Source organism: Piliocolobus tephrosceles, chromosome 10 (assembly GCF_002776525.5).
Source record: "Piliocolobus tephrosceles isolate RC106 chromosome 10, ASM277652v3, whole genome shotgun sequence".
Taxonomy (NCBI): Eukaryota; Metazoa; Chordata; class Mammalia; order Primates; family Cercopithecidae; genus Piliocolobus; species Piliocolobus tephrosceles.
In genome coordinates this window covers 108,989,137-109,016,589 of record NC_045443.1, presented here as the reverse complement: position 1 = coordinate 109,016,589, position 27,453 = coordinate 108,989,137, and the positions used below count along the sequence as shown (strand labels likewise).

The following is a 27,453-nucleotide window of genomic DNA, read 5'->3' as shown; positions in this document are numbered from 1 at the left end:
TCAGCTTGAGCTTTTTCTAAGGTCGGGAAGTTCGTAACAGGAGCAGGCCTGCTGGCTGGCCCCCTCCTCCTGGGATGCTGGAGGGCAGGACACAGGACAGCATCTGACACACCCCAGCAGCAAGGGCCAGGCCCAGACCAGTGTTGGGGAGAGACCACCTTCCCCCGGGAACCCCCAGGCCACACTAGCTCCCTGGTGGTCCTATCTCCCCCAGGGCCTTTGAGCCCACGTTCATCTGTGTACAGCAGCAGCGGGACAGGCCTCAGTCAACCCTCCAGCACCAGCCACGCCTCTGCCACACCCATGCCCTCAAGGAGGCATCTGGCAGCCTGGGCCTAGCTCTGCAGGTAGTTAGAGGAGCCCTAGCTCTACCACTCACTACCTTTGAAACCTTGGGCAGGACATTAACTGGAGGTTCAGTTTGCTTTCAGTAATAGGGGGCCCGTAAGCAGGTCCTGTTGACCTTCTTACTGGAGGAGGAGAAGAGGGTCTGAAAAGGCGCAGAGCAAATTCCAGATCCTGTCCTGGATGGCTGAATCCCTCACCCCAGCTCAGAACCTGAAGTGGATGCTGCCAGGATGGATGAATGAATGAATGAGCATTATTATGGAAAATACTTAATCCAAGCTTACTGTCTGGTATCAAAAAGTTAACTTGCTTGGGAAGCTGAGGCAGGAGAACCGCTTGAACCTGGGAGACAGAGGTTGCAGTGAGCTGAGATCACGCCACTGTACTCTAGACTGGTCGACAGAGTGAGACCCTGTCTTAAAAAAAACAAAAGATGCCTTGCCTCCTTCCAAAAATGATTTTAGTCAGGTTAGAGACGACCAGAAAGAGCCGGGAGGGAGATAGCTGCTATAAGACAGACAAGAGTCCTTATTGCCACAGACTTGTCTCTGAGCTTCCTGGCAGCCAATGCAAAGAAAGATTCTCTGAGAAAGGACAGTCATTTTTGGACAGAGAATGCTGCTGCTTAGCTCCATTAAAGACTCTGAGAAGTCCTGCAGCAGAGAAACCTATTGAACCCATACATTACCCAAACTTTGACCTCACTCATAGACCTTATTACCCAACGTAATAAGGGATTTAGGTGAGGAAGATCCTCACCTTGCAAACTCTCCCTAAACATGGTGCCTCTCAGCCATCCTCTGGGGAGCATCAAGACTGAGCCTAGTTGCTAAAAGCCACCCAGTATCCTGCCCAGAAATACGTCAGGGCTGCAGAACCACCATGCAGCAGTTCCACCACCTTGAGGTTTGGGACAGTCAGTCCCTGTGCTTGAGTCCCAACTCTGCCTTCTCTTCCACAGATAAGTGACTCACCTCTCCTAGCCTCAGTCTCCAGTGTTTTGTTTGTTTGTCTGTTTTTAAGAGATAGGGTCTTGCTCTGTGGCCCAGGCTGGCTCACTGCAGCCTCAAACTCCTGGGGGCTCAGGTGAGCCTCCTGCCTTGGCCTCTTAGGTAGCTGGGATTACAGATACGTGCCACCACACGTGGCTGATTATTTTTTTGTAGAGAGAGAGAGAGGGAGGGAGGATCTCGCTATGTTGTCCAGGCTGGTCTCAAACTCCTGGCTCAAGTGATCCTTCTGCCTTGGCCTCCCAAAGTGAGTCTCCATGCGTGTGTGTGTGTGTGTGTGTGTGTGTGTGTGTGTGTGTGTGTGTGTGGTTTTTGAGGCAAGGTCCCTCTCTGTTGCCCAGGCTAGAGTCTAGTGGCGCATACTGGCTCACTGCAGCCTTGACCTCCTGGGCTCAAGCAAGAGTCTGCATTTTCTAAGGTGGGATAATAATGCCACTACCCTCCCCTGAGAATATGAGCATAGTGTGTGCAAAAGAGTTCCCGGGGGGTATGGAAGGCTATCAGGGGAATGGTAGGGCAGGGAGGAGCACAGGGCCTTAGGAGCTCAGTCTTAGGAGAGACTTGGGAGCAAGAAGGCCCCTCCCTGCGCAGCCCTCCTGAGTTGTCACTCCCCTGCTCCCATGCACCAGAGGCTCAAGAAGGCCTCCCTCCTCCTTTTCCATCTTTGGGTCTTGGCCAGGCACAGAGTAAGGGGCAATAGTGTTTACTGAATATTCTACAAAGTGGAGACGGTGGAGAAGAAAGCATTGGAGGTTAAGGGAATAGCAAGAGCCAACACCCAGAGGGCAGAAGGCACAGCCCCAGGCTAGAAGACAACAGGGGCTTGACTGTGGCTGGAAATGACGCTCACAGACCCCACATCGCCCTTTAGTGAGCATCTGCTGTGTGCCGGGCATTGGAACCTCGGTGACCCGCCAGCAGTTTCCAGATTGTGGAATTCACAGGCCAGCAACATTTCAAGTTTTCCAAGAGGAAGTCACAGAAACGAGTATCACATCATCAAGGAAAGGACACCACGAAACCAAGTAGGAAGGTCATAGTTCCAGAGCAAAGGACAATCCTGGGCACCATGGTCAGTGAGATTTACGAAGGAGAAGCCTCACAACCCTGCCCCAGGCCATCTCTGTGCAAGCAGTGTGTGTGAGCCTCACATGGCCCTCCTGTGCCTTCACCCACTTCACAGATGAGAAGGCTCAGAGACCTTCAAGGGGGAGTGAACCCCGCACAGGATGCTTCTATGACCTGCTGGCACAGGACATCTGGAAGGGAACCTGGAATCTGCATTTTAACATGGGTGGCTTCTGAGCTGGCTGGGGTCTGAAGGAGGTCAAGAGAACTGGGCAGGAAGGCCACTGTCCCCCATTTTCCCCCAGATGACAGAGAGCCACAGAAGACTTGCAGGAGGGGAGGCACGACCCATCTCTCAAAGGCAGAAAGTGGTGGATGCTGGGAGCCGAGCAGCCAGGATTCCAGTCCCGGACAACCACTGGGGGAAAAGGGTATTCACAAGGACTCCCAGTGAGGAGAGAGGAGCCAGGCTAGAAAACAGTGTGACACCTGGGCCCCCTGGGAGTTGGACCGCATCAAAAATGCATCAGTCCCATCAGACTATGCCCAAGTCTGTCCAGAATTAGCTATTTCCACCTGCAGCACGCTGTTCCAGCCTCCCCTCCTCTGCTCAAAACTCCCGTGCGGCTACAGGAGACTGAAGCAGCGAGGTCAAGGCTGCCGTGAACTACGATGGTGCCACTGCACTCCAGCCTGGACAACAGAGCAAAATCCCATCTCAAAAGAAAACTCCTGGCCAGGCGCAATGACTCACGCTTGTAATCCCAACACTTTGGGAGGCCGAGGCGGGCAGATCACAAGGTCAGGAGTTCAAGACCAGCCTGGCCAATATGGTAAAACCCTGTCTCTATTAAAAATACAAAAATTAGGCCGGGCGAGGTGGCTCAAGCCTGTAATCCCAGCACTTTGGGAGGCCGAGACGGGCGGATCACGAGGTCAGGAGATTGAGACCATCCTGGCTAACACGGTGAAACCCCGTCTCTACTAAAAAATACAAAAAACTAGCCGAGCGAGGTGGCGGGCGCCTGTAGTCCCAGCTACTCGGGAGGCTGAGGCAGGAGAATGGCGTAAACCCGGGAGGCGGAGCTTGCAGTGAGCTGAGATCCGGCCACTGCACTCCAGCCTGGGCGACAGAGCGAGACTCCGTCTCAAAAAAAAAAGAAAAAAAAAAAAAATACAAAAATTAGGCCAGGTGCCGTGGCTCACACCTGTAATCCCAGCACTTTGGAAGGCCGAGGCAGGCCGATCACCTGAGGTCAGGAGTTACAGACCAGCCTGACCAACATGGAGAAACTCTGTCTCTACTAAAAATACAAAATTAGCCAGGTGTGGTGGCACATGCCTGTAATCCCAGCTGCTTGGGAGGCTGAGGCAGGAGAATCGCTTGAACCCAGGAGGCAGAGGTTGCGGTGAGCCGAGATCATGCCATTGCACTCCAGCCTGGGCAACAAATGCGAAACTCCATCTCGAAGAAAAAAATATATATACAAAAATAGTCGGGCATGGTGGCAGGTGCCTGTAGTCCCAGCTACTTGGGAGGCTGAGGCAGGAGAATCACTTGAACCCGGGAGGCAGAAGTTGCAGTGAGCCAAGATCGCACCACTGCACTGCACTGCAGCCTGGGCAACAGAGCAAGACTGTCTCAAAAAAGAAAAAAATTCCCCTGTGGTCCCCATCTGAGAGACCCCTGTTACCTCCTCAGCCTCTTGGGCCTCCTTCCCTCACTCTGATCCAGCCACACTGGCCTTCACTCTTCTTCAGTGTACCAAGGGTGCTCAGGGCCTGTGCATCTGCTGTGCCCTCAGAGAGGCAACTCCCCTGACAGTTTCACAAATATGACTGCTATTCAAAGTGTCATCTCCTCAGGGAGGCCCTCCCTGACCACAGTATCTAAATCCCCAGTCGCAAAAGCCCCTTCACTTCCTTCCCTGCCTGTTGTCCTATGAGCTAGTCTTGCACATTCCTTGATGCAGGTCTCTACCATGACTTGGCTTTGCTCACATGGTGTCCTTGGCCACAAGCCAGTGGGTGCTCAACATTAATCATAGGCCTTTTGCTGGCCAAGCATCCTTTGTGCTGGGTAATGGGGGGCATAGGGGATGATGGCCCCTACTGCCATACCCCACTCCAGCCAGTGAAGACCATGAGTGATAGGGATGCTACAAGCCAGTGCTATCAGGGCTGGAGTGGGCCTCCCAGGACCCCTCCAGCTGGCCGGGGAAGAAGGCAGGCTGAAAGGCAGGTGCAGGTGTGTCAGCCCCCTGACCTTCCCGCAAGGGCACCATCAGGAGCCCCCATACTACAGACTCTGGGAGGCAAAATCACGCAGTACCCCAGCCACAGGGAAGAGCCAAGTGGAGCCAGGGCTCCAACCCTCATCTGCCCACCTCCAGCCCCAGCACCCCCAACACCTGGTCTCCCTCCAGCCGCCTTCCCACCCACACCTTCTCCCGTCACCCAGCCCCTGCATTTGTGATGCCCTGTCTGACCCAAACTGCATGTCCCAGCAGAGAAAACCTCCCCTCCTCCAGGGAGCCTTCCCTGACCACTAAGTCATGGTTAGTGCAATTCCTGTGCCTCTCCCTCAGCACTGAGCTTATCGGACCGGCCATGGTTTCCTGATGACGCAGCTGCCTCCACCATCTGACTGCGAGAGTCCATCTCAGGGTTGGGGTAGGCACCAAACCTTGCTCCCAGCTGAGGCCCAGCCCTGGGGCAGGCCCAGAGGAGGTACTTGGAGGGTTTGCCAGGTGGATGGATGGATGAGCACTTGGGTAGGTACCTGGGACTCCCAAGCTCTCAAGTGCCTGGGAAGCAGAGGGAGGTATGGGGTGTGACGGGTGATCTCAGCCCCCTTTTCCCTGGCTCCTTGGGGGGCAAACTGAAGGCAGTGAGCCAGTTCCAGCGACTGAATCAGTGTGAGAACTGTAGGCCACAGAGCGCTTCTCTGCTATGCCCCCACCAGGACCCCAAGCCCGGCCCCTCCTTCACAGACCCTTCAAATGCTGGATCCTGATCAAATCACTTTGGCCCGCTGTGCTTCAGTTTCCTCACCTGTAAAATGGAGATGATAATGGAACCCAGTCCTTGGACGTGTGCAACTGGAGCCTGCTTGCTGCCCTCAACATCCAGTGGGCCCAGTCCACAGGGCAGCAGCTTGTAGACCCCTACCTCCCTGTTCATTATGGGCCAGATCCCCCTTTGGTCTGCACCCTGCTGCCTCAGGCCCCCTCTCCCCACAGGGGAGGAGGAAAGCGAAGGGAGAAGCTTCCAGAAAAGCCACATGGGTCAAGTCAGCTTTCCCCCTTTCCTGGCAAGAGCTCCTGGTACCAGAAACAGAAACCTCCCCCTGCTTCCCAGACATTTGAGGGCTTTGGGGGTCCCAGGCCCCTACCCAAGTGCTCATCCATCCATCACCCGGCAAATCCTCCAAGCACCTCCTCTGGGCCCAACCCAGGGCTGGGCCCCCACTGGGAGCAAGGCTTGGTGCCCACCCCAACCCTGAGAGGAATTCTCCCAGTCAGATGGTGGAGGCAGACACAGACAAAGTGAGTGTGACACCCCCAAATACAGAAGCCCTGTTGAGAGTCAGATCCCCCCTCCAGGCAGGTGGCACCCCAGCTCACACTGACTGAGTATGGTGTGGGCAACAGGACACACACTGGCCTGCTTTTCCCGTGTGTGTGTGTGTGTGTGGCGGGAGGGGGACGGGGGGAGTGATTAGCCAGAGATGCTGGGACAGACAGGACTTGGGGACCTGTCTAAAACCCCACCCAGAGTGAATTCCCCCTCAGTTCCCATCACGGTCTTCCTGCAGAGAATCACAGGGACACAGACACAAAGACCCCTCTCAGAGAGACAGCGACCACCCCTCCCCACCCCAACACAGAATCATGATGGCAAGGACACAGAGCCCCTTTCAGAAGCTCGAGTGGCCTCCCTACAGCGACAGACACCCAGAGGAAGACCTTCACGCAGGGAAAGACAGCCCCCACCACACCTGCTTCCAGACCAGCCCCGAGTCCCCAGCAGCGACATGGTCCCCTCCTCAGATGTGGGTGCCGACTCCACCAGGTGGTCAAGGGTGGAGGGGCCAGTTAATTTACACACGGCCCCGCAGCCTGCTGTGAGGATGGTGGGACACTTCCGCGCTCAGGTCTGCCATGGTGGGGCTATGCACAAGGCCTGGGAGCAGTGGCTTATGAGGGATGATGCCTGGAAAGCCCTACACTCCCCACCCGGCAGTAGGCACCTTCCCCGTCGCTCATCCCAGTACATGGACAGGAAGTCCAGGCCCCATCCAGCCCACTTGGGAGGAATGTCCTGGGATGGGCCTTGCAGGGGGCAGGATGGAAGGAGGGGAGCCACACTCCCAGGGCCTTTTCCCTCCACACCTTCACTCAAGCCGTACCCTCCGCACAGCGCACCATTCTGGCCAAACTGCTGGGCTTTCAAGTGCCAAATAAGGACAGACAACTGTCAGGCACCGGGAGCTGCGCTACAGTGACAGCCAGCGGGCCAGCACACAGCACAGGGCATGCAGCGGCTTCCCTCCACCCGCCCTGTCCCCAGCAGGCCTGAGCCACTTCTGAGGACAGGATGGCATCTCTGGGCAGCACTCAGCTCCATATACAGCAGAGCCACCAGACCCCACTCCAGGCCTGGTCCCAGTGCACCTCCCCTGCTGCATGCCAGCTGCCATCAGCCCACACCTCGCACGACCACATCCTGCTCCCAGCTATCCCCGTAGGAATCCTTCCTGTCCCCACTGTGGCCAGCCTGGCTAAGCCCAGCACCCCTGCCCTTGGCCACACCTTTTTCAGGTGACACCTTCTGCTCCTGGCCACCACAAGGCCATGGATGCCCTAAACGACGAGTGCCAGGCTGTGCTGGCCTCCAGACAGAAGGGAGAGCAAGCATCTCCCTTGGCAGGGAGGGGGCGAACCCGGCTCCCTGCAGTGGTTGGGGGTTGTTCACGCCTGTAATGAGCACTTTGGGAGGTTAAGATGGGCAGATCACTTGAGGTCAGGAGTTCAAGACCAGCCTGGCCAACACGGTGAAACCCTGTCTCTACTAAAAACTCAGAAATTAGCCGGGCGTGGTGGCGCATGTGCAGTCCCAGCTACTCAGGAGGCTGAGGCACGGGAATCACCTGAACCTGGGCGGCGGAAGTTGCAGTGAGCCGAGATTGTGCTGCTGCACTCCAGCCTGGGCTACTTCAAGACGCCCTCTCAAAAACAAACAAAAACCACCAGTGAGGACCGCAGCCAGGCCCCGCATCTGTGATGATCACCGACAGTATCATGAGGCCCCAGGGCTGGGTCTGTTGTAGCACACACCAGCGGGGCCAGGTCCCCAGGCTTGAATGGGGCACTGATGGCCCAGCCCCCCGCCACAAAGCCAGGACCAGCTCGGGGAAGCCCCGGCCAAGCATATGCTCTGCGCCGGGTGTGGGTGGAAAAAGATGTGGTTAAGAAACAACAAAAAACCTCTGTCGCCCATCTCGGGTCGGGGGAGTGCACCAGAGGAGAGGGGACTCGTCACCACCAAGATCCCCAAAGCCCCAGACGACGTAGCGACTGCCTGCCTTCGAAGAACGATGATTCAGAAGAAGAGGTGAGAGCAAGGGCTTCTGGGGCGGAGGGCTCCCAGCCAGCTGGCACAGCCAGGCCATGTCCTCCTCCAGCCACGGCACAGCACCAGGAATCCCACGTCCTTCTGAGCTCTACCTGGTATGGACTCTCATTACTATCATTTTGGCTCCTATTTACTGAGCGCTTACCATGTTACAGGCCTTGACACACAGCCTCTCACTGACATCACAAAACAACAGGAAATCACACCAGCCACACATAACAAAAGCCAGCTGGATTAAATAATTAAAAGTGAAAAAGGAAACCAAGACAGAACTAGAATAAAACCTAAGTAATTATTTATCTGATCCTGGGTGGGGAAAGGCCTTTTTAAGGTTAAAAAAAAAAAAAAAAACAACAAAGAATAAAACCGTGAAGGAAAAGATCACTGGATTTTACTGCCTGGAACTTGCAAACCCCCATAGGTCGAGAAATGCAGGAACAAAATTGAGAAGTCAAATTGGAAACCAGGGAAATGTTTGCAACATGGGACAGAGCTAATATCCATGCCACGTAGTGTTCACAAATCAAGAAAAAGGCAGGCAGTGCAGGAGACAAACATGCTGAGTAAATAGTCTGATAAATCACAAGAAATGTGTATGACCAAGGAACAGAAGAGAAACAGTCGAACTCCACGGGGACAGAAAGATCAGTGGTTGCCAGGGGCTGCAGGCAGGGCATTTTGGGACTGACTGCTCTGAGGTTTTTTCCTAGGGTGATAGAAACGTTCTGGATTAGATAGTGGTGATCACTGCACAATTGTTTAAATATACTAAAAGCCAATGCATTGTACACTTTAAACAAGTGAATTTTATGGTATATGAATCATATCTCAATTTTTAACAAAGAGAAATGGTCATACTTAGGATAAGATAACCACTTTTCATCCAGAAGGTGGCAAAGGTTTTTAAAATAATACCCAGTGCTGGCACCACTGGTGACGAGAAGATATATGGGTATAACCTTTCTGGAAGCCTACTCGAAAATAATGTATCAAAAGAACAAGAAATGGCTATTAGGCAGATGAAAAGATGCTCAAAACCATTTTCCACTGGGAAGATGCAAATCAAAACCACACTGAGGCTAAACCTGGTAGCTCACACCTGTAATCCCAGCATTTTGGGAGGCTGAGGTGGGAGGATTGCGTGAGTCCAGGTGTTCAAGATCAGCCTGGGAAATATGGTGAAACCCCAGCTAAAAAACAAAAGCAAAACAAAACAAAAAACCACATTAGCGTAGTGTAGTATAAAACAAAAATTAGCCGAGTGTGGTGGTGTGTGCCTGTAATCCTAGCTACTCAAGAGGCTGAGGTGGGAGGATCACTTGAGCCCAAGAGTTTGAGGCTGCAGTGAGCTGAGATAGTGCCACTGCACTCCAGCCTGTGTGACAGAACAAGACCCCATTTAATAAAAAACAAAACAAAACAAAACAAAAAAAACACCACACTGAGATACTACTTCACACCCTTTAAGATGGCTAGGATGGCTATAATCAAGAAGACAGACAATAACAAATGTTGGCAAGGACGTGGAGAAATTGGAGTCCTCATGAAATGATGGGAATATAAAATGGTGCAGCTGCTTCAGAAAACAGGTTGGCAGTCATATTTATTTTATATATAGGCATATTTATTGTACATATACACACACACACACACACATATATATATATATATTTTTTTTTTTTTGAGTCAGAGTCTCATTCCAACCCAGGCTGGAGTGCAGTGGCATGATCTTGGCTCACTGCAGCCTCCGCCTCCTGGGTTCAAGCGATTATTCTGCCTCAGTCTCTGAGTAACTGGGATTAAAGGCATCCATACCACGCCCCACTAATTTTTGTATTTTTAGTAGAGACAGGGTTTCACCATGTTGGCCAGGCTGGTCTCGAACTCCTGACATCAAGTGATTCACCTACCTTAGCCTCCCAAAGTGCTGGGATTACCGGTGTGAGCCACCACGCCCAGCCCACTGTAATTAAACATAGAATTACTATATGCCCCAGCAATTCCACTCCCAAGAGAAATGAAAACACAGATCCATACAAAAACTTGTCCACAAATGTTCATAGCAGCATTATTCATAACAGCCAGAAAGTGGAGATAACCTGATGTCTATCAGGTGATAAATAAGCAAAATGTGGCAAGTCCATACAATGGAGTATTTTTCAGCCATAAAAAGGAACAAAATACATGCTATAACCTCAGTGAACCTCGAAAACATGATGCTAAGTGAAAGAAGCCAGACACAAAAGGCTGCGTAGTCTATGATTCCATGTATGTGAAATGTCAAGAACAGGCGAATCCCTGGAGACAGAAAGGCGATGACTGGTTGCCAGGGGCTGGGGAGGGAGGTACGGGGAGTGACTGTTCATGGGTACAAGGTTTCCTTTTTTGATGATGAAAATGTTCTAAAATTAGATTATGGTGAGGGTTGCACAACTCTATAAATATACTAAAAACCAATGAATTACATGCTTTACACAAGCGAATTTTATGGTTTGTAAATTATATCTCAATAAAGCTTTGAGAGCAAGAACGGATCAGAAGTGCTCATAAAAACCTTGACCCAGCACTCCCCTTCTAGGAACTGAGCAGAAGAAAATCATCAGAAATGAGTGCCAAGACTGACATAAGGTGTTCATCCCAGGGTCATCTATACCAGCAAAAAAGTTAGAAATGGGCTGGGCACGGTGGCTGTAATCCCAGCACTTTGGAAAGCTGAGGCAGGCAGGTCACCTGAGGTCAGGAGTTTGAGACCAGCCTGGCCAACATGGTGAAACCCCGCCTCTACTAAAAATACAAAAATTAGCCAGGTGTGGTGGCACACGCCTGTAATCCTGGCTACACAGGAGGCTGAGGCACAAGAATTGCTTGAACCTGGGAAGTGGGAAAAAAAAAAAAAAAGAATACAGAAAAATGTTCAGGGCACATAGTGAAAAAGGCAGGTGACCAAATAGTATGAGGAATGCCAGGCCTGCAAAGGCTGAAGTTTTTGTCCACAAGCTCCTGCCTGCAAAGGGCTCCAGACAGAATTGTGCAAAAAGTAATCCCTTCCCAGCAACTGCTGAAGGAATTGGAATTTGGGGGTGGAGGCAAAGTTAAAAACAGAAGAGGCTGGGTGTGGTGGTGGCTCATGCCTGTAATCCCAGAACTTTGGGAGACCCAGGCGGAAGGACTGCTTGAGCCTAGGAGTTTAAGACCAGCCTAGGCAACACAGTAAGACTCTGTCTCTACAAAAACACTTAAAAATTAGCAGGGCATGGTGTCCTGCTAATGTCTATGCTAATAGCAGCATTAAACAGTCCCAGCTACTTGGGAGGCTAAGGTGGGAAGATCACTTGAGCCCAGGAGGTTGAGGATGCAGTGAGCCAAGATGGCGCCACTGCACTCCAGTCTAGGGGACAGAGTGAGAGCCGGTCTCAAAAACAAAACAAAAATGATGATAATGACACCTACCAAATGGAAATGCTGGTTCTCTATGGGTAGTGAGATTGTGGGAGGTTTTTCTGGTACTGGTTTTTTTTTTTTTTTTCTTTAAATAGTTTCTGCCATGAGCTTTATTAATTGAAAAAGCAAAATAAAAAACATTAGAACTCAGACATGGAGGTCCTCGGCAAGTTAGAGACAGTTTCCTAGATTACATGGGGTACTCAGATGAAGACAGGGCAGGGCCCCCTTCCAGGTGGTTCCCTAGAGAGAGGTTTCTATCTCCTCCTACAGTGGTGCCTCTGCGTGTAGAGCTGAGGTCGGGGTACAAGTCAGGCATGGGGTGGGGGGTCCCAGGCAGCAGCCACAGCGAGGGCGGTCCAGAGGCCAGGTGGCCCTTAATCGCCCCGATGTACGCTGTCACCCAGTGGTTCCAGAGGCCAAACAGTGGGCAGGGGCCACAGCCTTCTCCTCAACTCAGAGGGGAGATAGGAAAAAGGGGGTATGGGGCCCCAGAAAGGAAGCTGAGGTGGCCCCTCCTGCACTGGGGGAGGAAGCCCCCCCGCCGGGCCAGCACTCGGAGACCTCTTCTAGCACATTCAGTTTCCTTTCCCATTCACAAAGAACTGGGTGGGGGATTTCCAGCAGCACCAGTGGGGCCAGCCAGGGGTTGCCATGGGGAGCAGCCAGGCTGCTGCCCATCCTGGGGAGGGACCCTGGGGACCTACCTGTGGGATGTGGTGGCCTCCTTCCCCTTTTTCCACCCTTCAGGGTAGGAACACATCATGCCGCCTCCTCCCTAAGCCTGCATTTGGCTCAAAACAACCCACTAAGGCAAGTGCTGGCATCCCATTTTCTGTAATGAGCCACGGAGGCTCAGAGAGGCCAAGTTCTCGGCCCAGAGCCACACAGCAAGGATACAAGAGCCAAGATCTGAACCTGACCCTGTCCATCTGCCCTTCTCCAGCGTCTACCTTTCGCCCCTAGACCCTGACCCTGACCCTCCAAGCCCACAGCCCTGACTCCACAATGGTCTCATCTCAACACCAGCCCCACAAACAAAACAAAAAAATACCACACCAACTTCCAAGAAGCCAGTAAGAGCAGCCAGGCCTGGTGAGCAGGACGGGGTGGGGACAGACCATAATAACTTAATTACCCGCTCCCCGCCCACCCTGTTGGATTCAGGGCACTTTCTAGGCTGTGGATTCGCAGAATTTGAGCTGAAAGGAAGCGCCCGATACCATCTACCCCCGTGGTTTCAGCGCGGTCAGGGGGGTTCTTCTAAGCGGCAAAGCACTTTTTCAAAAACGATTTTGCATGGAACCCCAATAAGGGGGCAGATGGGGCGGCAATGTGTGTGGCTGGGGCCGCGGGAGCCCTGCCCAACCCCCTCCTCCTTCCCCACCACTCCCAGAAGGCCACTGCCCCAAGCACCCGCTTCATAGCTCAGAGAGGACTGGGACCTACCCCAGTCACATGGCAGCCCACGACACAGTGACGATGGGACCTCCATTCCTACCCCAGGAGCCTCTGTCTCTGGTCCCCCAGGAGAGGTGGGCCCGGGAAAAAATTGGCTTCTTAAGCCTCTGTGCCCGCTAACCTGAGCTCTGCCTGACTGCCAAGATGAGGGCTCAGTCTGCCCTGCCTGCGGGGATACAGGCTCAGTCCGACGGTGGAGAGTGGGTGCTTTCTCTCTGCCTGTTCTGGGGCCTCAACACAAACCCCATGCCCCTCGTGCCCCTGGCCTTGGCAGATCCACCAGGGACTCTCATTTCCTGCCTTGGCCACCTCTCAGTTCTGGGGCCTCGGGCAAGCTTCTGTACCTCTCTGTGCCTAGTTTTCTTGGCTGTGAGATGGCTTCGTCACTGTCCCCACCTCCGGGATTTGTGGTAAGGATTCCATGGGATGTGGCGGACACAGTGCCTGTCACATGGAAACCAATTAATAAAAACTGGCCGGGTGCGGTAGCTCCCGCCTGTAATCCCAGCACTTTGGGAGGCCAAGGCAGATGGATAGCTTGAGGCCAGGAGTTCAAGACCAGCCTGGCCAACATGGCGAAACCGCATCTCTACTAATAATACAAAAAAATTAGCTGAGTATGTTGGTGGGCGCCTGTAATGCCAGCTGCTCGGGAGGCTGAGGCAGGAGAATTGCTTGAACCCTGGAGGCAGCAGTTGCAGTGAGCCGAGATCACACCACTGTGCTCTAACCTGGGTGCTCTGTCTCTAAATAAATCAATAATAAATAAAAACGACAACGCCAGTGATGCCTGCAGCAGCGAAGCCTTGCTGGGCACTGGCTGTGTTGGGCACAGCTCTAGGTGCTTCCCAGACAGCACTCAGTTGATCCTGGGGTGGGAGCCATCATTCAGCTATTTTTACTTGAGGAAACTGAGGCATAGGGAGGGCAAAGTGCCTTCCTTCCCCTGGGTCACAAGGTTCAGAAAGGCAGGGGCAGGCCAGGCCCGCGCCTGTCAGAGCCCGAGGCAGCGCCCCTCCTGCGGCCGCTTCCTGCCACTGGCCCTCCTCCTCCTCCTCCTCCTCCTCCTCCTCCTCCTCCTCCTCCTCCTCGCACTCCTGCCCCGAGAGGAAACCGCCAGGCCTCCGGCGGACGTCCCTTTCTTTCTGCTTCCTCTTTCCCACACCCGGAGGCATGGGGGTGGCTCCCTGCATCCCCCGGCCCAGGCTCTGGGCCCAGAGCTCGACTCCTGTAGCCTCCCCAGGCCTCAGTTTCCTCTTCTTTAAAGGAGGTGTAAGGGCGCTGCTGCCTGGAAGACTCACGGCAAGGACGGATGGGCACAGCCCTCCTGTGCCCAGGCGGGGTCACAGCCCACCCAGAGGGAGCTGCCCACCTGAGCCTCTGCCTCCCCTGCAGACCCAGGCGCGCCCGGGAACTGAGGCCCCCAAGGGCTGGGTCACTCATCGGAGACCCGGGCTCCTGTGCTATCTCTGGGGGGACTTTGTGCTCCCAAAATCAAGGTCAGAGTGGCCTTGTTCCAGGGCTTCTGGGTGCCCCAAATGTCTCCTGCCAGGAGGGTGGGCCCGAGGCTGCCCCTCACCTGCCCAGCCGGTGATTACCGTAGCCTGCCCCCCATGACACTTCCCATTTTACAGAAAACTGAGGCCCAGCAAGGCCAAGTCACTCACCGGGGACACCTGGCTCGAAAGGGGATGAGTGGGGATGGCTCTGAAGCACATTTGCCCCTGAGTCGCAGCCACTCCCACCCAGACCACTGCCTCCTGGGCACTCAGGCCTGTGATGCAGCGAGGGGCTCAGGGCTGAGGGCTAAATCCCCCTGAGGCATCCCCCAGCCCCTCTTCTACCCCTTCTCCAATCTGGGCATCAGAGGCCATGGATGGGATGTGCCAGGCAGAGTCCTCCATGCCAGGGGAGGGGCATTGGCCAGCCCCTTCCAGGCCTCAAGTGTCTGCATCTGTAAAATGGCAGCATTGGATAAAATGGCCACAGGAGCTTTTCCTAGTCCGAGAGCCCAAAACAGGTGCCCCTACCCATGCAGGGCCCTAGTTAACAGCACCATCAATAATACTGACAGTAAGTCCTTCTAAAGACTCACTGCTCACAGGGGCAGCCAACTGCCCAGGTTCCAAGCCCCTCTTGGCCACAGGGGCTGTGAGACCTTGGGAAAGCCACCTAAGCTCTCTCAGACCTAGTCTCCCTATCTGTGAAATGGGCCTAATGGTGCAGCTACCCTCACATGGCTGCTGTGAAGATAAAAGGAAGCCAGGTCAGTCAAGTGCCTGGTGTATAAGGAAAGCCCAATAAATGGTGGCTTAAAGGGCATTTATCAACAGCTAGAACTCCATCATGTCCTCCACTGTACAGATGAGGGAAACTGAGGCTCAACCTCCAGAACCACCAGGGCTAGCAGGACTTCAAGACCATCTCAGCCAACCCATGCCTGGGCATATATGGAAACTGAGGCCCAGCAGGCTAGGTATGCTCCATTTGAAATGGGAGCCCCATCTCCCCAGGAAGGTCTGGGGCCCAAGGCCAGCTACTCCAGTCTAGCAGCTGCTTCTGGAATCTTTCCCTCAGGGTCCCTGCTGTCACCTCCCCGTCAGGCTCTCCTGCTGAACCAGCAGCAGCACAGGCCAGGCTGGGACCCTCTCCAATGCCGGCCTGGCACCACCAGATCCTCTGATTTTTTTTTTTTTTTCTGGGACGGAGTCTCACTCTGTCACCCAGGCTGGAGTGCAGTGGTGCAATCTCAGCTCACTGCAACCTCCGCCTCCTGGGCTCAAGCGATTCTCCTGCCTCAGCCTCCCGAGTAGGTGGGATTACAGGCACGTGCACCGCACCCAGCTAATTTTGTATTTTTAGTAGAGACTGGGTTTCACCATGTTGGCCAGGCTGGTCTTGAACTCCTGACTTCAAATGATCCATCCGCCTTGGCCTCCCAAAGTTCTGGGATTACAGGCATGAGCCACCGCGCCCAGCTGATCCCCTGATTTCATAAGAGAAACCAGAAGTCTGGATTCTGTGAAATCTCTCCACTTTAGGTTATAAATGTGGCAACCAGTACAATTTCCTTTTCTGGTAACTGCCAGGTAAGATGCACACTTCAGGTCCAGCCCAGCCTGGAGCTGGCGTTATACACTCTCTGGTTTGAACCAGTTCAGCAGGTGGCCAGGGACTTGGGGTTAGGGGCCCCTTGGGATCAAAGGTTCCCGTCTCAGGGTTCAGATCCCCTTCACTTCACAAACCCAAGCAAGTAAGTCTCTGTGCTTCTCCCAGTGCCTCAATTTCCTCATCTGTCAAATGGGTCAGTGAACTCCAGCTCATGGGACCGTCAAAGAATTTAGGGCAACGCCTGGCAGGCAGAGGCACATATTCAGGGCCATGAATGTTGGGGCTCAGAAAACACCCCAGAGAAAGGTGCTGTGGCGTGCTAAGTACTTGAACTAAAGAAGACCAGAAGGGCTCAGAAGGGGCCCTCAGAAGCAAAGTCTCTCTGACCTTCTTCTGCCCTCCTGTCTCTCTCACCCTCCCTTCTCCCCTGAAGCGAGTTATAGAAACTAGGTGGCTGGGCGCAGTGGCTCACGCCTGTAATCCCAACACTGGGAGGCCAAGGCAGGAGGATCACTTGAGGCCAGGAGTTCGAGGCCAGCCTGGGCAACATAGCAAATCCCCATCTCTCTTACAAAAAGAAAAGGAAGGGAAGGGGAGGGGAGAGGGGGAGAGGGGAGGGGAGGGAAAGAGAAAGAGAGAGAAGTGAGAGAGAGAGAGAGAGAGAGAGAAAGAGAGAGAAAGAAAGAAAAGAAAGAAAAACAGTACCAGAATTCTTCCTCAAGGTGGGTCATATCTATTTCTGAAAGCCAGAAATAAAACCTGGAACTGGCCGGGTGCGGTGGCTCAAGCCTGTAATCCCAGCACTTTGGGAGGCCGAGACTGGCGGATCGCGAGGTCAGGAGATTGAGACCATCCTGGCTAACACGGTGAAACCCCGTCTCTACTAAAAAAAAAATACAAAAAAACTAGCCGGGCGAGGTGGCGGGTGCCTGTAGTCCCAGCTACTCAGGAGGCTGAGGCAGAATGGCGTAAACCCGGGAGACGGAGCTAGCAGTGAGCTGAGATCTGGCCACTGCACTCCAGCCTGGGCGACAGAGCGAGACTCCATCTCAAAAAAAAAAAAAAAAAAAAAAAACTTGGAACTACAACTCTAAACTTCCCCTACCTTCCTGGGTAGGAGTCATCCACAAAGAAATTCTCCAACCTACCTTGTCTGAGGGAGGCAGGCTGTAAGTTCCTACACCGGGAGGAAGGAACGCCATGCAGAGGCCAAGAGGAATGGGAGCAGGGTAGGCCTTGCTGGGACCCCGCCTCCGTCTAGCTCAGCAGATCATACCCTTTCGTTCCAATTCCATTTTTATGCAGCTATCCCTGCTCCATCAAACCTAAACACCAGACAGACCATTTCCTGGGGTCTTTCGGGCTTCATTCCTGGAGGCTCTGTGTCACATAAAACTGATTCAATAACTTTGTGATGCTTTTCTCTTGCTGACCTGTCTTGTTGCAAGAGTATCGGCTGTGACCCCGATGATGGCTGATGAAAGGATGTCACCTTCCCCCCACATAAACACACTCCTCCCCTGTCCTCGCCCTGCCTCAGGCTCAGCAGTGCCCAGGGGAGGGAGGTCTTCATAAGAAATCATGCCATACTCTCCCATCGCTGGCCTGAGCTGGGAGACCACAGGTAGCCTGGAGGGTCCCTCTCACCCACTCCCACCCCCAGGCGGCCCAGGCAAGTGTCTCAGGCCCTCTAAGCCTAAATCCTCCAATTGTTCCCACTGCCCTTCGTGTAAAATCTAAAGTCCCCACGGTGGCCCACAAGGGCCCCCATAGTCCAGCTCCACCACCTTTGTAGTCTCACCCCTCTTGCTCCCTCGAACCCTAGGATGCCTGGCTATTACCAGCCCCAGGGAAGGCAGCCCCCTCCCACCTCCCAAGGGCCCATGCTGCCCTCCTGCAGTGGCCACTGAGTCCAGAGAAAGCTGGGACTTCTCTCCCCTTCTCCTGACCTTGGAAAATACAGACATCTCCTCCACCGCACCCCCACCCCCAGCAGGCTGTGGCCTTTCCCTTGCACACCCCTGGTCCCAGAATGCTCTCTTCCAGGGCAGCCCTCACAGTGCCCCTGGAGGTGCTGTACCTTCACCCTGCTCCACAGGCCCGGGGTCACAGGTCGGGGGCGGAGCTGCGGCCCAACTGCAGGTGAGGCTCACCTGTGGGCTGGGCCCACCTGGCCTCAGACTTCTGGGCAGCTGCCTTCTCTTGGCTCTCTCCCTCCAAAGCCTCTTACAGCCCTGGGCAGCAGGGCCTCCTCCAGGCTGGCACTGGGATTACATCTGCTCCCTCTCCTGCAGGGCACCCTTTAAGTGACAGACCGCAGGTGCGGATCCAAAGCTTAAGCCTTTCGCCACCACGCACTGGTTGTCAGAACTTTCTTATCCTTTTGTTTAAAACTGTTCCCAGAGCCAACCCCTGGGTCAGAGGTCAGGGGTCACAGGTGACCACCTGACAGGTACATGCAAAATTTGTGGTCTGAGCACCCTCACCCAACGCCTGGACACAGATTCACTGAGGGGACGCTCTGGAACCGCCCGGACTATTCCACCTGATGCTCCGAGGGGCTAGGAGAGGCCTCTCCAGGGCTGCTTGCTTTGCAGGCAACACCCCAGGCCCCGCAGCAACCGCCAAGCCTGTGACAGAGCCCCAGGCAGCCAGGGCTAAGGCAAAGCCCTCTGGGACCTCCCTGGTTCCCTGGATTGGGAAAAGCCCTGGGGAATCTGATGGGGCCCTACCATCAGGGCTCCCAGAGAACAGGAGTCTTGGGGATGCCTTCCCCTGAGGGCCCAGCCAGCACTGGAAATAAACCCAGGCTCTCCGCCCGAAGTCAAAACCATAACAAACCACAACAACCATGGCAACAGCAACGCAGCACTCCTGGAGTGCTCCCAGCGCCAGGCACGCGGCACATGTGCTCTCCCCGCCAAGATATACACAGCCCTATGGAGTAGGAACTATGAGTACCCTCCAGTGTATACAGGGGGAAACTGAGTCTCAGAAAGGTGATGCCACCTGCCCCAGAGCTGAGAAAGCAGCTCATTCATTATTCAAACCCAGGGCCAGCTGGCTCCCGACACCTGGTCTTCCAAGATTATTTTTATTGTTTATATATTTACTTACTTTTTTGAGACAGAGTTTCGCTCTTGTCACCCAGGCTAGAGTGCAGTGGTGTGATCTCGGCTCACTGCAACCTCTGCCTCCCGGGTTCAAGTGATTCTCCTGCCTCAGCCTCCCAAGTGGTTGGGATTACAGGCATGCGCTACCACCCCCGGCTAATTTTGTATTTTCAGTAGAGACAGGGTTTCACCATGTTGGTCAGGCTGGTCTCGAACTCCTGACCTCAGGTGATCCGCCTGCCTCAGCCTCCCAAAGTGCTGGGATTACAGGCATGAGCCACACGCTTGGCCACCAAGATAATTTTTAGTAGAGATGGGGTTTCACCATGTTGGCCAGGTGGGTCTCGAACTCCCAATCTCAGGTAATCTGCCTCAGTCTCCCTAAGTGCTGGGATTACTGGCATGAGCCACCACGCCCAGCCACAGAAGTTGTTTTTCAAAGTTAAGAACTCCAGCCGGGCACGGTGGCTCATGCCTGTAATCCCAGCACTTTGGGAGGCCGAGGTGGGCGGATCATGAGGTCAGGAGATTCAAACCATCCTGGCTAACACGGTGAAACCCCGTCTCTACTAAAAATACAAAAAATCAGCCAGGCATGGTGGCGGGCGCCTGTAGTCCCAGCAACCCAAGAGGCTGAGGCAAGAGAATAGCGTGAACCCGGGAGGCAGAGCTGGCAGTGAACCAAGACCGCACCACTGCACTCCAGCCTGGGCAGCAGAGCGAGACTCTGTCTCCAAAAAAAAAAAAAAAAGAACCCCACAGTGTTGCACAGATAAGATCATGTATTGAGACCGTTATTTGTCTTTCATGGTGTCACAGCCTCGAGATTTTAAACAAATGATGAGAAAACCGTTTTTATCTGTGCTTGCGTTTTCCCAACAGCTTCTGATTGTGCTTGGAATAAAACACTAAGTCCTCCCGTTCCCAGTGTCCTCCACCCACATGTACTTCCCTGCTCCCCATCTCCCTCTCTGTGCTCCCACCACACCAGCCTCTTCATATTGTCCTTTCTTCAAAACATGCTAAACACATTCTCTACTCTGGGTCTCTGCCCATGCTGTTCCTTCTGCCTGGAAGGCCCAGTGATTTACTTAGGAGGAAAGTAAGTGATTTCCTCCTTACTGATTAGGATTTACTTAGGATGAAAAGTGTCCTCCTGGCCAGGCGTGGTGTTCTCGCACCTGTAATCCCAGCACTTTGGGAGGCCAAGGCGGACAGATCGCCTGAGGTCAGGAGTTCAAGACCAGCCTGGCCAACATGGCAAAAACCCATCTCTACTAAAAATATAAAAAATTAGCCAGGCATGGTAGCATGCGCCTGTAATCCCAGCTACTCAGGAGGCTGAAGCAGAAGAATCACTTGAACCCAGGAGGCAGAGGTTGCAGTGAACCGAGATCACACCATTGCACTCCAGCCTGGGCAACAGAGCGAGACTCCGTCTCAAACAAAACAAAACAAAACAAAACAAAACAAAACTGCTTTTCTTGAAAAGCCAGCCCATAAAGGTAGGAAATGACGTTTAAAATGCAAAGAAATTGTCCAAAATATATAACGACTTTTACAAATCAATTTTAAAAAGGCTAGACAGACAATAAAAACATGTACTTCACAAATGACCAAATTCCAATGGCCGATAAACATATGAAAAGGTGCTTAACCTCTGTGAGTCATCAAGGAAATGCAAAGTAAAGCCACCTTGGGATCCGGGAACACACCCACCAGTGACTCAACACCAAGCGCCTGGCCAACACGGTGAAACCCCCGTCTCTACTAAAAATACAAAAATCAGCTGGGTGTGGTGGCACATGCCTGTAATCCCAGCTACTGGGAGGCTGAGGCAGGAGAATCAGCTTGAACCCGGGAGGTGGAGCCCATATTGTGCCACTGCACTCCAGCCTGGACGACAGAGCGAGACTCTGTCTCAAAAACAAAACAAAAAACAAAAAAAAACCCACCAAATGCTCAAGTGCTGGTGGGGAAGCGGAACCACCCAGAACTCTCGCTCACTGCTGGTGGGACACAAAATGGTGCAGCTGCTTTGGGAAAAGTCTGGCAATTTCTCTAAAGTAAACATGCACCTACTCTATGACTGAGCAATGCCACTTCTAGGAATCCACCTGAGAGAAACGAAAGGACATGTGTTCATACTTAGACCTAGATGCAAACTTCATAACAGCCTTATTCATAAATCAAAATAGAAACAACCCAAATATTCATCAGAGGATGGGATAAATCAGTTGTGGGACATGAAGACATCTATGCAATGGAATCTATTCAGTACTCAAAAGAAACAAACCAGGCTGGGCACGGTGGTGCATGCCAGTAATCCCAGCACTTTGGGAGGTCAAAGTGGGGAGATCGTTTGAGCCCAGGAGTTCAAGACCAACACTGGCAACATGGTGAAATCCCATCTCCCCAAAAAATACAAGTTAGCCGGGTGTGGTGGCATGCACCTGTGGTCCCAGCTACTCAGGAGGCTGAGGTGGGAGGACTGCTTGAGCCCAGGAGGACAGGAGGTACAGGATGCAGTGAGCTGAGATCGAGCCACTGCACTGCAGCTGGGTGACAGAGCGAGACCCTGTCTCAAAAAAAAAAAAAGGAAAACACCATCGACAAGTATGATCAATCTCTAAAACATTATGCTGAGTAAAAGGAGCCAGACATAAAAGGCAGCCTATTTATTAGCTGGGAGTGGTGGCACGTGACTGTGATCCCAGCTACTGGGGAGGCTGAGGCACGAAAGATAACCTGAGGCTGGGAGGTTGAGGCTACAATGAGCCATGATCACACCACTGCACTCCAGCCTAGGCGACACAGTGAGACCTTGTCTCAAAATAATAATAAAATAAAACAAAGGCAACCTGCTGCATGATTGCACTCATGACATTCAAGAACAGAGAAATCGAACCTCTGGTGATAAGAGGCGGTATGTATGGGGGTACGCGGCACTGGTCTGGGGTAGGCATGAAGGAGCCCTCTGGGGTGCTCGTCACTTGCATTGCACACACACGGAAACATCGAGCTTCAAATGTGTTTCATACTTCACATACTTTCAGGTCTGCATGTTACGCCACAGTCAAGTTTGAAAAGGTTACTTCAAAGGATTCTTGGATGACCCTCCCAAACCACCAAACCGGGACCCCTCAGTTATCCTCCCAGAGACCCCATTGCTTTTCCTTTAGAACACAATTTACCAGTTTTAGAACACAATTTACCATTTTTAACTCCATGTTCATTTGTGGGTTTATTTCCTCAAGAGCCTCCACTAGACCGCCTGGTCCCCTAGAATGTGCCTAACACATAGTAGGTGCTCCATAAATATCTGTCGAATGAATGAAAGAGTAACCGTAGGTTTCCTCCACCCCCATCGTGAGCCCCTCAGGGCCAGTATCACATCGGTTTTGCTCATGCTCTAGAGTAAGGCCCTACCATGTAACAGGATCCCAAAGAGAGAACAATTAGATGAAAGCTATATGGTCCTGTCATGCATACCTGAGTCAAAGATGGAGCCTGTCAGGTGAGTAGAACACAGTGACCTTTCAGCCTCAACAGCACAGTAGGAATTAAGCCAGCTGTGAAGGAAAAGAACTTTTTTTTTTTTTTTTTTTTTTGAGACAGAGTCTCGCTCTGTCACCCAGGCTGTAGTGTTGTGGCGCAGTCTTGGCTCACTGCAGCCTTGACCTCCTGGGTTCAAGTGATCCTCCCACCATAGCCTCCAGAGTAGCTAGGATCACAGGCGTACACCACCATGCCCAGCTAATTTTCGTAATTTTTGTAGCAATGGGGTTTCGCCAAAGGACAAATTTTTTTTAACTTGCAAAACATCACCAAGGCACAGGAGGTGCAGAGAAATTCTCTGATGGTTTTGAGCCCTCTGGAAATAAAATACCAATCCGTCAATGCCAGTCCAAGTCAGGGTTTTCAAGGATCTCAGAGTGACCTGCTACCAGTCCATATGACACCCAAATGGGAAGCCAAAAAGGTGTCCCTGGACATTGTACAAAATCCTTGACTGGTACTCCTCAAAACTGCCAAGGCTATCAACAATAGAGGGTTGGAAACTATTACAGCCAACAGGCCCCTAAGGAGATGTAACGACTAAACTTCATGTGGTATCCTGGGTGGCGAGCTGGAACAGAAAAGGGACATTAGAGGAAAACTGGCAAAGCCAAAGGAACAGTGGCACTTAGCTACAACCAATGTACACAGCAGCGTAAGATGTGAACCTTCGGTGAAGCTGGGTACCATGTGTAAAGGAACATTACTATCTTTGCAACTTTCCTGTAAATCTAAATTTTTTTTTTTTTTTTTTTTGAGACCGAGTCTCACTCTGTCACCAAGGCTGGACTACAATGGTGTGATCTTGGTTCACTGTAACCTTCCCTCCCAGGTTCAAGTGATTCTCCTGCCTCAGCCTCTCAAGTAGCTGGGATTATAGGCGTGCGCCACTGTGCCCAGCTAATTTTTTATATTTTTAGTAGAGACAAGGATTCACTATGTTGCCCAGGCTGGTCTTGAACCCCTGGCCTCAAATGATCTGCCCACCTTGGCCTCCTAAAATGCTGGGGTTACAGGCATGACCTACTGCACCTGGCCTGTAAATCTAAAATTCGAAAATAAAAAGTTCTTTTTTATTTTATTTATTTAGAGACAGGGTCTACTCTGTCACCCAGGCTTGGAATGTGGTAGCATGATCACGGCCCACTGCAGCCTCCACCTCCTGGCCTCAAGTCATCCTCCCTTCTCAGCCTCCTGAGCAGCTGGGACCACAGGCACCACCACACCTGGCTAATTTTTTATAGAGATAGGGTCTCGCTAAGCTGCCCAGGCTGGTCTCAAAGTCCTGGGCTCAAGCGATCCTCCTGCCTCGGCCTCCCAAAGTGCTGGGATTACAGGCATGAGCCATTGCACTTGGCCTAAAAGTTCTTTTTTAAGAGGGCCTAGTTCCCTCTGGGCACTCTGTGGCCACCAGCTGAAAAGCCATCACACCTCCCCAGCCGGCGCTCTCCCCAGGGTGAAGGCGAAGGGCGCAGCACAGTGCGCAACCCCGCGAGCAGGGCTTACTTACCTTGGGTGGGTCGAAGAGCTCCAGCACGCGGTCTGGGCCATCGGGGCCTGGCGCCCGGCGCAGCGCCAGCCTACCACGCTGCCAGCGCGCCCCGCTGTCCATGGAGGCCTCGTCGGCCAGACTGTAGCGCAGCGCCGCCTCCTTCAGCGCCTCGGGTGGCGGCTCCCGGGCCAGGCTCCAGGGCAGGAGCTTCTTGGCCAGGCCGGGCCGGGCGGGGGTCTCAGCAGCCTCTCCGGGGGTCCCAAGGGCGGCAGCTGTGTGGGCCGCTGGCAGTTCCCCGGCCGAGCGGCGGCGGAAGATGTGGCGGAGGCTGCGGCGAAAGTGCTGGAAGGAGCAGGGCCCGGGCGGCCGCGGCGGGGCCAGTTCCTCAGAGCTGCGGGCCTTGGGCAGGCCAGAGGCGGCGAGGCCGGGGCCTGGCTCTGGGGACGCCTCGGCCTTGGCGGGTGGCCCACGGCCTGTGTCCCGGTAGTCGCGGCCCGGCGCGCGGCCGTCGCGCACCTCCCGGCAGAAGTAGCGCTGGAAGAGGTCGGTGAACTGCAGCGACACCAGCTCGGCACGCAACGGCGCGTGCTGCGGATGCTCGCGAGCGAACAGCCAGTACTGGCGGGCCAGCTCCCGGGCCGCCGCCACGGCGTGCAACTCACAGAACTCGCTCCAGCCCCGCGGGGCCGGCGCCAGGGAGGCCGAGGGCGGGGAGGAGGCCGAGGAGGGCTGCAGGGCAGGCCCGTTCATGGTGGAGACCCAGGTGGTGCGGCGGGGCTGAAAGACATGTGGGTGGGGGGGCGACAAGGAGTGAGCAGGTGGGCAAGCAGGTGACGGCCCATCACACACCGCGCACCACAGCAGAAATCCGACACGACCGTAACACCCAGTGCTGGTGAAGATGCAGGGAAACACACACTCTCCAACCAAGTGGCATTCTGTAAGGGGCATGGCCAACTTGGGAAAATTGATTCTAGACTCTGGAATCCTGCTTTTGAAGGCAAAAACTGTATGATCATCTCAATAGATGCAGAGAGAGTATTTGACAAAATTCAACATAACTTTATTATAAAAACTTTCAACAAATGATATGTTGTACTTAACACACTGAAGACCCTATATAAAGGCTGAGCTTGGAGGCTCACGCCTGTAATCCCAGCACTTTGGGAGGCTGAGGCAGGAGGATCGCTTGAGCCCAGTTTGAGACCAGCCTGGGCAACATGGCAAAAGCCCATCTCTCCAAAAAGACAAACATAAAAATGAGTTCACATTGTAGCACACGCACCTGTAGTCCTAACTACTTGGGAGCCTGAGGAGGTCAGGGTTGCAGTAAGCCATGATCAGCCATTGAACTCCAGCCCAGGCAACAGAATGAGACCCTGTCTCAATAAATAAATAAATAAATAAAATAAAGACCCTACATGATAAGCACACAGCTAACATTGCACTTAATGGTGAAAAGTTGACAACTTTTCCTTTAAGGCCAGGGATGAGAAAAGGATACCCACTCTGGTCACTTCTATTTAACACAGTACTGACAGTCCTAGCCAGAGCAATTAGGCTCTAGGAATCCCACTTTTAAGTATTCAAGAGAAACACTTGCTCCCTGCTACATATTTCCTGCCACAACGTTTATAATGGGGAAAAACTCTAAGAGACAACCTAAATGCCCACCAGTTGGAGACTGGTGAAAGAATCTGGCCCATCTATAGGCTGGAAGACTCTGCAGCAGGGGAAAGGGTGAGGAAGACCCACGCCACCACCTCTGGGAGAGCTCCAGGGCAGGGCTATTCACTAACTGAAAAAGCAAACAGCAGAACAAGACACGCTAGATGATCCCATTTACATGAACATACATAAAACCAAACTACTAATGTTTATGTGTGTACACAAACATTTTGTAAATGGTGGGCAAGAAAGGTCTGGCAGAAACAAACCCATCCTGAAACAGTGGGTATTTCTGGGGAGGAATCAGAACTGGGGTATGGGGATGGTGGGGATGGCGGGGAAGTAACCAAGAAGCTTGTTACTGCTTATCTCTAGCAACAATGGCTGAGAACACAGATTCTGGAATGCGGATTCAAATCCCAGCACCAGCCAGACGCGGTGGCTCATGCCTGTAATCCCAGCACTTTGGGAGGCCCAGGTGGGTGGATTACTTGAGTTCAGGAGGTAGAGACCAGCCCCGCCAACATGGTGAAACCCCATCTCTACTGAAAATACAAAAATTAGCTGGCTGTGGTGGCGCATACCTGTAGTCCCGCTACTCAGGAGGCTGGGGCAGGAGAAATGCTTGAATCCAGGAGGCGGAGGTTGCAGTGAGCTGAGATGGTGCCACTGCACTCCAGCCTGGGTTACAGAGCAAGACCCTGTCTCAAAAAAAAAAAAAAAAAAAAAAAAACCCAGCAACCACTACTTACTGGTTATGGGACCTTAAGTGACTTATGTGACTACTCTCTGCCTCAGTTTCCCCATTTGTAAGAGGGGAACCATGATCATGACTACTTCATAGGCATATTATGAGCATGAATTGATAGACATAAAGCCCTAGAACGTAGAAAGTGCTTAATAAAGACTGGCTGCTATTATTGTTATTTCCGTGTTGCAATGAGAGTATATTAATGGTGTCTATAAAATAAATATAAAACGGGCCAGGTGCAGCAGCTCATACCTGTAATCCCAGCACTCTGGGAGGCTGAGGTGGGCAGATCACCTGAGGTCAGGAGTTTGAAACCAGCCTGGCCAACATGGTGAAACCTTGCCTCTACTAAACATACAAAAATTAGCTGAGTGTGGTGGTGCGTGCCTGTAATCCCAGCTACTCGGGAGGCTGAGGCAGGAGAATCACTTGAACCTGGTAGGCAGAGGTTGCAGTGAGCTGAGATCATGTCACTGCATTCCAGCCTGGATGACAGAGCAAGGCTCTGTCCTGGGGAAAAAAAAAAAAAAATCACACACCAAAAACAAAAACAAAAATAAATATAAAACAAAAAATAAAAAGGAATAAATTAACAAAAGTCACAAGGGGTCCAGAGGGATTTCCTGCACTGACAGGGGACCCTCAGGACTGGCAGACCTTTGCCTGCCCATCTCAACTGGGGCATCCTTCTCCTCCCATGGCCAGAGGGCCTTTCCTTAGGCACAACATCACCAGAATGGCACTGAGATCCCCCACCCCTCTGCTGTCCGCGGTGCAGAACAGCTGGGACCTCTG

At 52.9% G+C, this 27,453-nt stretch overlaps 1 protein-coding gene across 2 annotated transcripts in view; it reads right to left on the bottom strand.

The window, feature by feature from the left end:
- SH2B3 (SH2B adaptor protein 3) overlaps positions 1-27,453 on the bottom strand; it is a 45,886-nt gene that overhangs the window by 8,918 nt on the left and 9,515 nt on the right. For both annotated transcript variants that reach the window (XM_023203532.1, XM_023203537.1), the window contains exon 2: positions 24,258-25,016. In XM_023203532.1, coding sequence (XP_023059300.1) covers positions 24,258-24,989 — 732 coding nt within the window. In that variant the 5' untranslated portion in view covers positions 24,990-25,016. The remainder of the gene's footprint in view (positions 1-24,257; positions 25,017-27,453) is intronic.